This window comes from Pelophylax lessonae (assembly GCF_965119305.1).
Source record: "Pelophylax lessonae genome assembly, chromosome: 1".
Taxonomy (NCBI): domain Eukaryota; kingdom Metazoa; phylum Chordata; class Amphibia; order Anura; family Ranidae; genus Pelophylax; species Pelophylax lessonae.
Genome location: NC_138768.1, coordinates 614,829,407 through 614,841,965, shown reverse-complemented (window position 1 = coordinate 614,841,965; position 12,559 = coordinate 614,829,407). Strand labels below are relative to the sequence as shown.

Genomic DNA, 12,559 nt, shown 5'->3' with positions numbered 1-12,559 from the left:
AAAAAAATGTGAAAAATATTGCTATTTTTGCAAAATTGACGCTCTTTTTTTGTTTATAGCGCGTGATCAAAAAATCGCACAGGTGATCAAATACCACCAAAAGAAAGCTCTGTTTGTGGGAAAAAAAGGACGTCAAATTCGTTTAGGTACAGCGTCGCATGACCGCGCAATTGTGCGTTAAATTCACGCAGTGCCGAATCGCAAAATACCCCCTGGTCGGAATGGGGGTAAAATCTTCCGGGGCTTAAGTGGTTAAATGAGTTATGGCTTCATGTCATTTGAGTACAATCCCCATTCCTTTCATAACAGCATGGTAACAGAGGTCATGTTTTCTAACTTAATGGTGTTCTTCCCTAATCAAACAAAGGGCTGTCATTAGGGGATACAAAACAAGCTTGTGCACCTCAAGTAGAGACGGGATATAACAATTTAGAGGGGTTACAGAGCAACAGAAGTAAAGACCTGTAAAGTATAAAGTAATTTTAATGTAAAACGTTATAATATCTGCTGGTGTTTGTTGGAGATCATTAGTTGAGTAGCTTATGACTACATATCATGTGTGTACCATGCATTTTTCTAGCTGTGACATAGCAGTGCACAGAACAAGCCTAAAAGAAAAAGTTCACTTTAAAATAGTGTTCTCCCAAGAAGCACACCCACATTGATCTAGTGGCCGTAGCCTCTGTTGTTTGTCTACATCCTGTTTCAAAAGCCTTCTGTTTGTTGGTCATGTCTGCGCAGTAGCTTCCAATAGTCTTCTATAAAGCCATTTCTATATCTTGCCTTTGAACACAGCCCCACATAAGTCTAAGTAGCTACTTGTGGGTGCAATCAGAAGGCTTTTGGAACAAAATATGAGCAGGTGCCAGAGGCTGCCATAACTAGATTGAAGTAAGTATGCATCACAGTGTAGCACTCTTCTAGGTAGGTGCTAGAGAGAGAGTATAGTTTTGAGCTCTGTCTGCTTACCAGAGGTGCTGCAGGCAAATTTAAATTGTTCTCTGCCTACCAGAGAGCAGGATATGTTAGTGAGGTCTGCTCATTGTGCTCAGTATACGATTCATTCAGTCTGGATAGTATTTCACGCTGGTCCAATAGGGAGGCATGCTGGACAGTGGGAGGAAACCTGAAGAATGGGTGCATAGGCTTTTGATACAGTCCTGATGATTGGCAGAGGGCAGGTCACCTCAGTGCATTCTGGGATACTGTAAAAAAGTCAGGAGCACATGTGCTGAGGGGTCTTTCGTTGGAGAGCAGAGTCCCAGAGGAAGGGGGCGGCTGCCTCCTCCTCCTCTGTAGCGGTGCCATGCAGATGCTGGAGGTCATCCTAAGGACCAGAGGAGTGGCTGAGAGGAGCTGAACCCAGAGGTCCAGGGAAGCTGACTGAGAGGGGAGACATTGGAGACCCTGTGGCTGCAGTATCGTGAGTACAGGGACTCGTTGTCAAGGGGCCTGACCTGAGGGGGCCACCCCTGCTCGTAGGGAAGTCAAGGGACGGGTTTCAGCAGAGAGAGAGAGGATACTAGGGAGAGTGTCCTGAAGATAAGAGATTGTCCACCAAGTCGTCTTGACGAAACGAAGAGACTTAATACCTATCGAAAGTGGCAGGATGAATTACCAGCCTGGCTGTTCCATATCTAAAAGCAACGTAGAGAAGATAGAAGTCCTCAAATACTGTGAATAGTTAATTGGAGTATCCCACTATTTCCTTCTCCTATCCCCATTATAAAATAAACAACAAAACAACCAAACACCCCTGGACTGTTTATTGAAGTGTGAGCCAAGAGATATAAGAAAATTACATTTGCTTATAGCCGTGTGATGGTAACGAGGGGGATCCACAGAGTGAACATCTAGTAGCTCTTATGGGGGCAATGCTACAACAGTTTACGCTAGGGCAGGAGAGATCAAGGGATAAGAACACTTTGTTTTTTTTTTTTAATCTCTTTTTATTAAGTTTTATAACCAACAAATCATACAAACATAAACAGGAGAAAAATAAAAAAAAGAAAGAAAAAGAACAAATGACAATCACAATATCAAAATCTATACTCTATACTCTATGATAGAAAAAGAAAGAAAAAAAAAAAGTATAATTTCTCAACATCCTAGGATGTTGAGCACTTTGTTTTAATGGGAAAGAGCAAGTCTTTTTGCATTAACTCTTTACATATGTGTAAAATATCTTCAGTTGTTTGAAATGGGGAGCTTAGTGCAGCCCATCAGACACAGCACTGTCACGTTTCACCCAATTTACTAACACTGTATTCTATGTCATTGAATAAAACCTCTTTAACCTAATAAAGCTAGTAAAATGTGCTAACACATAACACACATATGTGCATAAAATATATGATTTCATGTCATCATAGTCTGTATTATAATCGTATTTACTGGAAGCCTTTGTCTGGTAGATATTGATGAATGCACCGAGGGCACGCACGGATGTGGAGACGAGTTCCTCTGCACAAACACACCAGGGAATTACACCTGCATATGTAGTAATGGGATTCCTGGAACTTCCGCTAACTGCCTGGGTGAGTTGTTTCACAGAAGCCTGACAATGGGAAAGCGAAGTGAGCACAGGGATGGTGGTTAACCAAAGAAGTCTTACAGTGGAGCCAAGGAATCCCTGCATAGTTAATAAGCTTTTCATATGTCTCCTGCTGCTGTTTGGGAATAATCTTCTGAAATCTCCATAATCATGATTGTTTCTTAAGTCTCTTCATTTTCCACTTCTTTTCATTTGGCGTAATTGACATCCAGTGTTAGAGATTTAGGTGATTAACTATATAAATTGTTCTCAAGTCCCTTTTTCTTCATTTTGCAGTATGGTATTCATTTACGCCTTTAAAATTTTGATTTACTGTGAAGTGTGTTCTCTAATCCTTTTTATGGCCATGATCACTCTTCCTATCATTTAAAAAGTAAGGGCATTAATTCTGTAGAATCCCAGTGTTCTTCTACTATTCATCTATTTTTTTAATCTACTCTTAAAGGTTTTTTTTTTTTTTTTTTAAAGCGTAATGCTTTTTGAGTATATATATATATATAAGTGCAGCCGTAGTGTTATTAATTATGTATGTGTTTTTACTTCCAGTAACATACACATTGTAGTAGAACAGCTCATGGACATAAATTGTGATGCTAAAATGTATAGTGGTTACAGTTGCACTTTAAATAGAGGTAGTGTAATAGTACTTGTTAAAAGTACATGTGAAACGATCAGCACATCCCAAGCAAAATGCCTGTTTAAAACCATTTTATGGGCTCTGTTAAAAGCAAACAGTAACGCTATGAAGCAACACAGCCGGAACCTGCACTATCATGTTGTGACTCAATGAAATGAAGTTTTATACAGTCGTTTTGTTGGGGATGAGCAGATCATTTTTTGCAAGAACATAGGGCAGTGATGGCGAACCTTGGCACCCCAGATGTTTTGGAACTACATTTCCCATGATGCTCATGCACTCTGCAGTGTAGTTGAGCATCATGGGAAATGTAGTTCCAAAACATCTGGGGTGCCAAGGTTCGCCATCACTGACATAGGGGGTTGGAGCTCGGGTCAGCCGCATACATGGGAACCGATACAACATGAACTGGTAAGCTGAGTAGTTAAATATACACAGGGCCTTTTTTTCTCAGAGAATAGGTGCAGGAACTCCCCTTTTTTCCAAGTATCCCCTTGTCTCTGCCCCTACCAATCTCTAAGCATCGTTCCTTGGTTGGAATTTGTTAACGATAACAAGAACAGCAATAAAATAGATCCCCTGCAACCAGCAACAAGAGACTACCCCAGCATCAATAGATTACTGCAGCAACAATGGACCACCTGCAACAAAATACCCCCCTGGCAACAATAGAGCCCAGCAGCAAAAACAGATCCCCGCAGCCAGCATCAATAGGCTTTCCAGCAGCCAGCAACAAAAGACCCCTCCCCTCCACATTAGATCTCTCCCAGCAACAAGTGACCCCCAGCAACAGAAGACCCACCTCCAGCAACAATAGATCTCCCCACCAGCAAAAATAGACCCCCTCCGGCAAAAATAGATCCCCTCCAGTGACAATAGATCCCCAGCAGCCAGCATCAATAGATTCTGTAGCACCCCTTGTCATTACATACATTCAGGGCTAGAGGTGCCGGAAATGTGCCCCCCCCCCCGCGCATATTCCCACTGAAAAAAAGCCCTTAATATACATGTTAAAATGGCAGCTCTTGTTAATAAGGGGAAGCTGTTTTCATTTTCAATACCCCATCGCAGGCAAGGGAAATAAACACTTAAAAAAAAAAAAGGATTTTCACTTGCACATGGATGGATGATTTTGCAATTAACACTTCTTATGAACCTTATTCACTATACTAAGCAAAAAGTCACATTGCAAAATAAACATACGCTACAAAGTGAACATTCATTTTGCTAAGTGAATAGTCTGTATTCCTTTAGTAAATAGTTGCAACACACAGATTGGACTAAAGCTCTTGTCAGTGACTCTGCAAAGCCTAGTCGTAGTGGAGCTATGACATAAATGTGCTGGAGTCACAGTGCTGCAAAGCTCTGACTCATTCCCACTAAGCCCTGCATTCTTTTACTTAGGTGCCATGATACATATCTAGGGCAAGTGTGTGAAACGGTTACTAGGGACAAGAGGTATTACCAGTTCATACATTTTTATTCCAGTTCCTAGAGTTGTCAAAGTATGCCTTATTTTGCGCTATGATTACCTTATTAAAATGTCACCGCATCCATCATAAATAAAAAAAAAAAAGGGTTTATTCTGCACTTTAGGGAGGTAAGTGGAACACATATCCTTTCTTTTATGCCCAAATTTCTAACTACATATCCAGAATCCCTAGATTATAGTGCCCAGATGCAGCCTAAAATATAAAGCTTCTTTTATACCAGAAAATAATAAAATATTTTGCTCTATGATGTATATACTGTATAATATAACATATATGACTTGGAGATTCGTACAGTGCAAGTTGTTACAACCCGTTTAATTGCTCTTACCCGTTCTGTCCAAGACATTATTTACCTACCACTTCTTAATCCTCCACAGACTATTTAGTGTTCTCTCATCCTTTACCTTTACTGTGGAAATAGGAGCATCAGGAGCTGCATATTAAACCCAAAACATTTTTTTTTAAATATTGCAGCTTATATAGTTACATAGTTAGTCTGGTTGAAAAAAAAGCACAAGTCCATCTAGTTCAACCAAGGAAAAAAAAAAAAACCCATAAAATCCTATATACACAATCCTATATCCACCGTTGATCCAGAGGAAGGCTAAAAACAGCAGGGGAAAATAATTTCTTCCTGATCCCACTTACCCATTCTTAGATGTGTTGGCTGCATTCATTTTCTTTTTTAGGCTTTTTTCCTTTGTTTTCATCAGTTAATCTGACCAGTAAGAGCCCATTCACACTGCCGCGACTTGTCAGGCGACTTGTCAGCCTGACAAGTTGCGGTCCGTCGCGGTCCATTGACTGTTACAGGACCCGTTCTAATAGGAGTGACACAATTCGCTCAGACTTAGAAAAAGGGTCCTGTAATACTTCGGGGCGACCTCGGAGCGACTTGCATAGATATTCATTATATGAAGTCCGTGCAAGTCGCACCGAAGTCGCGGTGCACGCGACTTCACAGGTCGCCCCCCGAAGTCGTGCCGCTTCAGTGTGAACTGGCTCTAAGTCTGTTATTTTTCAACTTCCTTTAACAGACCAAGCTGTTTAGCAAAAGCGGCAGTTAGAGTTTGACACTGACAGGGCTGCTTACAATGGTCACTCTTATTTATTAATGTAAAACCTTTATCCCAAAAGGAAAAAATAAACTAGCTGTCACTGATTTAAAAGTGTTAGATGGAGTTTCTAAAGGCATAAAACTCTGTGTTGCAATATTGGATTGCGAGGTGTTTAGATACACCATACTCAGTTAGCACAGGGTGTCACCACCATTTATATACACTAATTTGCTTTATTTACATTGTCATTTTATGTTTGTTACCTTAAGTGGTTTCACTTGGACTCATAATATTGCTTTTTACAGGATTACGCTGCATTTTATTTCACTTAATTTGTTAGCTGGAGTCCTGCTTTAAAGTGTTAGGACAGTCCATCTAAATTTTCTAAGCCTTCTAACACTACCCATAACTCCCAACTTTTTGAGATAGAAACGAGGGACACCTATTAGCAAAAGGGGCCCTTGCCATGCCCCTATAAAGGAGAATTATACAAAACAAAATAAGTTATAATAGGGAAACAGTCAATGTCAGACCTCAAAAATGGTGCCTCATCCCCATAATGGAAAGAACGGAAAAATCCCCTGGATATGGGACTGTAGCAGTACCTTGTAATGAAAAATAATAAATTAAAATTAATAGTTTAAAAAAGTAATTTTATTAAATAATTCCATAAAATTACTGTTACATGGCATGTATAACAGCATGAACAACAAATAGCAGCAAAAGACATGGAAAGAAAGAAGAAAAAAGCAGGATACAGTATAAAATGATGTCTGTGACCCGACGAGTTTCGGGGCTGAAAAAGCTCCTTCATCAGGGGTGTAACTGAGGTTGAATAACCTATATCAATATTGATGCATAGTTACAATATATGTCATAGAAAAAAATAGTGAGAAGACAACAACCAGAGTTCCAGAAGGGTGGATCAGTGCCTTCTGCCCATCAACAGATGATGATTTTGTGTTAATCGCTGAGAAAAGCGAACCACCAAAGACCGCCAGATAAATAGTCCTGGGTGCCGGGGTCAAAAAATGAGCGCAAGCCCAAAAACGGGCTCCAAGGCAAAAAAGAAAATAATGGTGTGTCTATGTGATGGCAGTAGACAAACTGCAGAATAAGTTAAACCACCCGCAAGCACTTTTTCTTTTTTTTTACCACTACTATTCTTTTAAACTGGCTTTTGACATTTACAAATGCTGCAATTTAGAAATTGGATGAAAGGTTTAGCACTGGGATACACAATAGAAAGATAAATGGTGCATTTTGTTTATAAAACTATATAGATCAGACCAAAATGAGGGACAAATGAGGAGGAAAGAGGGACAGAGTGACTTTGTTCCAAATCAGGGACAATCCTTCGAAATCAGGGACAGTTGAGAGCTATGCACAACCTTCTCCTCAGATTGACAGTGCTGCTGTCCCCATTCACACTAGTACTACTTGTCAGGTGACTTGGTCAGCCTGACAAGTCTTGCACCGTCGCGTCCCATAGTGTAGTACAGGAATGGTTCTAATAGGAACGACACAAGTCGCTCCGACTTAGAAAAAGAGTCCTGTACTACTTCGGGGCGACCTGGAGCGACTTGCATAGACATTCATTTTATGAAGTCCGTGCAAGTCGCACCGAAGTCGCGGTGCACGCGACTTCACAGGTCGCCCCCTTAGTCGGATCGCCATAGTGTGAACCGACACTTAAAGTGTCTGTTGCTCCTCAATCCAGAGTGGAGACACCCTAAGACAGGAAGTGTATAAGTTGTCAGATCACCAGGTTAAAATAAATGAAGAAAGCCAAAAAAAGAAAACGAATGCAGCCATCATATTTAACCACTTGCCGACCGCCGCACGACTATCTACGTCGGCGGTCAGCCCCTCACAGGCAAACTAACGTAGGGCTACGTTGCTTGCTTGTGAGGGTCTAGGGAGCGAGCGCGCGCCCCCGGAGGCGCGCTCCCGCTCCCGCGTGGTCACGGACCCCCCCGCGTGTGTGACCAGCGGACCCGATGTCCGCCGGCCACTCGGCGATCGGCGGGGGAGAGGGAGAATGTCAGGCAGCTTGTGTAAACAAGCTGCCTGTCATTCTCCTCGCTGCAAAGACACTGATCACATGGATCTACTATGTAGATCCGTTGATCAGTGTCCTTACAGCTGAAGCCACAGCCAATCACAGTAGAAAGCACGCCCCTAGGGACACACACAGCCCCTCCCTCCCAAATAAAGTTAACCCCTTCACTACCAGTGTATTTTTACAGTAACAGTGCATATATATAGCACTGATTACTGTAGAAATGTCACTGGTAACCCCAAAAGTGTCAAAAATGTCAGTCAAGGGTCCGATCTGTCCGCCGCAATGTCGCAGTACCGCAAAAAAAATCGCAGATCGCCGCCATTACGCGTTAAAAAAAAAACAACAAAAATTACAAAAATCTTTCCCTTTGTTAGTAAACGCGATAACTTTTGCGCAAACCAATCAAAATACGCTTTTTGCGATTTTTTTTACCAAACATAGGTAGCATAAAACAAATTGGCCGAAAATGTTAAAAAATTTTGATTTTTACATTTTTTTTGGGGGGAATTTCATATAAAAAAATGTGAAAAATATTGCTATTTTTGCAAAATTGACGCTGTTTTTTTGTTTATAGCGCGTGATCAAAAAATCGCACAGGTGATCAAATACCACCAAAAGAAAGCTCTGTTTGTGGGAAAAAAAGGACGCCAAATTCGTTTAGGTACAGCGTCGCACGACCGCGCAATTGTCCGTTAAAGTCACGCAGTGCCGAATCGCAAAATACCCCCTGGTCGGAATGGGGGTAAAATCTTCCGGGGCTTAAGTAGTTAAGGATTGATAAGCTGCAATATCATCACATATCTGTTCTGGGTTGAATACCCCATTAAAATTTACATTGTGATGATAAGGGTACACAATTGAGAGCACATGATTGTAATTTGACCCTTCCTTACATATTGCTTCAGCATGGGAAGGCTGCCACTGACCATCATGCAAGCAGTGTTCAGAGACCCTCCAGTGCACCTTAGTGGTTGGAACAAACTCTGTAATGACACAGCTGGGTGTCTGATTGGAAATCAAAACAAAGTGACAAATGATGGAAAGGATAAAAAAAAATTATGATATAACACGATTTTATAACATATGCAGGTTATATCATCCTGAATATGTTTACCCAAAAGAAATGGAAGGATGAGTAGGACTTTAAAGGTATCCACTGGTAATACCATAAGGAAACACAAGTACTCATGGCGGATGTATCCCGAGTTCTCCAGTTGGAGAGGTATCTCACGGTGAGGATCGGCACAAGAGAGAGCAGTAGCTCCATATTCCAGAAGAGAGAAGTTGTGACATGGGGGACTCCTGAGATTGGAGGGACGACCTTTGTTACCACCCACTATAAGTGGGGTTGGAATCCTTCTGCCATTTGTGGCTACTTTGCAAAGTTTTTTATGGCCCTAGGACAGGACTCCTGCTGTTTTGGCTATAGAGTATTTGGTGTACACATCCTCCTTTGGGCGTGGGATCTTCCTCATTCCCATGTGCTGGTCCGGGTGATTCATGTACTCCCTTTGTTTCCCCCTTGGGGTCAGGTACCAATAGGGTCTCCTGAGGAAGCTGCAAACGAAACGCATAGCAATCCATTGACTTATGAGATTTCTGTTTGGCCCAGATAGCCAAAAGATCATCACAGATCATCATTCCTTTATACCAGATCTTAGCTGATACGGGCATGGAACAGGTTCTAGTCCTATATACCCACCTCATCTGGGGAGATACTGTACTATATTTACCATATATATTTTTTCCATATGATATAGTTTTAATATTTTTTATCATGTTGTCATATAAAATTTAATGTTTTATATATGTTGAGTACTTGTGTTTCCTTATGGGATTACCAGTGGCAGCCTTTAAAGTCCTACTCATCCTTCCATCTCTTTTGTAATGTATTTTTTGAGTCACGTCTCAAATCTGTTCTGTACATTGTTCCCCAAAACAGTAAGCCTGTATTGTTAATGTACAGAGACTTAAGTATATGGGTGATGTTGTAATTTGTTTAATGTAGCTCAGTTGTTGATGACTGCAATGCTAACTGGCTCGTAATACATCTCCTACTTGCTGTAATGTGGGACACATTGGTATATAATGTGAGAGGTTAGAATAATGGTTCCTTTTTTTTGCTAATGTTTGAATATTACATTATTTTCAGAGTTGACCACACCTGCCAGCACTTTCTTTACAACCGTATACAACTCTTCAGGTAGTGGCTATATACTGGATTGTCCTGCAATCTATGATGACTACTGTCATAATGGGGGCATGTGCATCTACTTACCAGCAGTAGAAGAATATGGATGCATGTAAGTCAATAGAATTACATCTGTAATGCACAGGTAACCAGGTGTGTCTGCTTGGACTTTTTATTGTGTATACATTGCTCTCCTCCCTTTAGGTCACTTTTTTGGCCTGTTTTTTCCAGTAACCTTCTTTTTTAACACATTTTCATCCTTTTTGTTAAATTGTTCACAATTACAGATAATGCATTAAGACAAGGGGCTCTGCATCTTCCAGTTAACCTATAAAACCCTGGCTATAACAAATAGTTGTGGATGGTGTGGGGAAGAATTGGAGAGCTCTCGTCTCCCATTCGCCCTTTCTATCTTGGTTATAGTTGGTAAAGATGAGCTCCAGGCTCCCCCCCAAAAAAGTTAAAAGTCAGCAGCTACAAATACTGTAGCTTCTGACTTTTATTATTAGGGCACTTATCTGTCCAGGCATCCAGCAGCGTCCTCACCTGAGCCGATTCTTCAATTGGCTATTAGGTGCTGGCGCCACCATCTTGACTAAGGTAAACCAGCAGTGAAGCCTTGCGGCTTCACAGCCGGTTTTCTACTGCGCATGCGTGAAGCATGCTGTGCTTTGTGAATAGGCCACAGTCTTCTGGGACCTGTGATGTGTCCCAGAAGTCTGTGGGAGAAGGAGGGGGCCCAAACTTTTGGCTCAGCTTGCATCGGCGAACTGAGCCAGGAATGGGAGTGGGTACCTCTCAAAACCAGGTACCTGCTCCCTCCCCCCTAAAGGGTGCCAAATGTGATAGCCAAGGGTGGGAAGGTGGACAAGTGGAGCCTCCCCTTTTGAGCGGCGCTCTGCTTTAGGAACAGACAGCCATAAAAACTTGATGATGGAGGGTCTAATCATTCTCCACTCTACAAATATATTTCTTTATGGCTGTTTGTGTCTCTTAGAGATATTTTCCCTAATTTCAAGTTCCAATGACATGGCAGAAAGTGAGAGGAAGTCCCCCCACCAGGGAAATGTAAGATGACCATATATTTAAGAAGAATCTGAATACCACTACCCTCCCTTCTAGATTGTAAGCTCTAACAAGCAGGGCCCTCTGATTCCTCCTGTATTGAATTGTACTGTAACTGTATTGTCTTCCCCCACATTGTAAAGCGCTGCGCAAACTGTTGGCACTATATAAATCCTGTATAATAATACCACTCGCTGCCATAGAGATCTTTACACTCGATTGGAATCTGTTTAGATAGGATGAAAAATTATCCAAATGTTTTGTGCAAATTTATCATTTTTATTTAATTAGGCTAGATCATATTTGACAATTAAGATTTCACATTGATGTCAATCAAATTTAAGTTTCCAACACACAATGAATTTATACTTAAATGCTATTTCTTTAAAAATCCAGTAGGTGGCGATGTTGTCCCATTAAATAGTCTGAGAAAGCCAAGCACAAATAGCAGCAATTTGATTTTGAATTCACTGTGAACATTAGCCCAAATAAGGCTGGTGTCAATACGCTAGGGCTCTACACAGTGGATAAACTTCACACAGAATATATATATATATATATATATATATATATATATATATATATTTAAAGCCTTTTTTTCATGCTTTATACAATAGGGAATGGGTGAAACCACTGTCATTTTTTTATTTTCTTTCTACCATCTGACTTTTATTCAAATAATTTCCCTTTATTCCCTGTAGACAAAACAGGAAATGCCTTTTTTAATTGTCACCAGAACACGTCCCCATTTATAGACTTCCTGTATTCCTTTCTCGTGACAAACGGTCACCAGGACAAATTGTGCAAGGGAATTACCCTAGGGAGGGCCCTGGAAGTTATAAAAAAGCCTGACAGAGGTTCTAATCCTTTTTCACGCTATATGCAAAAAGAAAAAGTAAAGTTTTGGCATGAGGTTCCCTTTGAGTAATTTGGCATTTGGATCTTCTGACCTCCATATCATGTCAATGATTGCCATAACTTGAAGTGGAACTAAGGCGAAGTACGTCCCTGGAACATTTCTGCATTGGATTGCAGAATTACCTCCTATTTTGGCCAGCTTCAGCTATGTAAGGCCCGATCTCTCCTTCTTTGCTCCATCACCATTGCTGCTGGCACTCTTGCCCTTTTTACTGGACCCGGCATCTTCTTTCTCTGGCCATTGGACCGCCACTGATAATGTAAGTCCTATATATGTGCACTGAAATGACGCTGTCCCAGCATCTGACTTTATGCTCGGCCTTATACGGGTCCTGAGAGTATGCACTGTACTGCTTATGCACTGCAGCCATAGACGTACAGCATCTTTTCTTCAAAAAAAGCTAGCTTTTTTATATTTTTGTTCTGCTTTATATAGTAGCTGGTGGAAATCGGTAATTGTATTGACTTGATGTGATTAGCCATAGTAGGATCATTTTACCACACTGGCCCCCACACCACTATTCTAACAATGAGGTTGATTTACTAAAACTGGAAAGTGCAAAATCTGGTGCAGCTCT

General features: G+C 41.1%; 1 protein-coding gene across 3 annotated transcripts in view; it reads left to right on the top strand.

Moving 5' to 3' along the window:
* The window catches only part of EGF (epidermal growth factor), a 213,013-nt gene that overhangs the window by 179,888 nt on the left and 20,566 nt on the right, over positions 1 to 12,559 (top strand). For all 3 annotated transcript variants that reach the window (XM_082254307.1, XM_082254306.1, XM_082254308.1), the window contains 2 exons: positions 2,415 to 2,537; positions 9,960 to 10,110. In XM_082254307.1, coding sequence (XP_082110433.1) covers positions 2,415 to 2,537; positions 9,960 to 10,110 — 274 coding nt within the window. The remainder of the gene's footprint in view (positions 1 to 2,414; positions 2,538 to 9,959; positions 10,111 to 12,559) is intronic.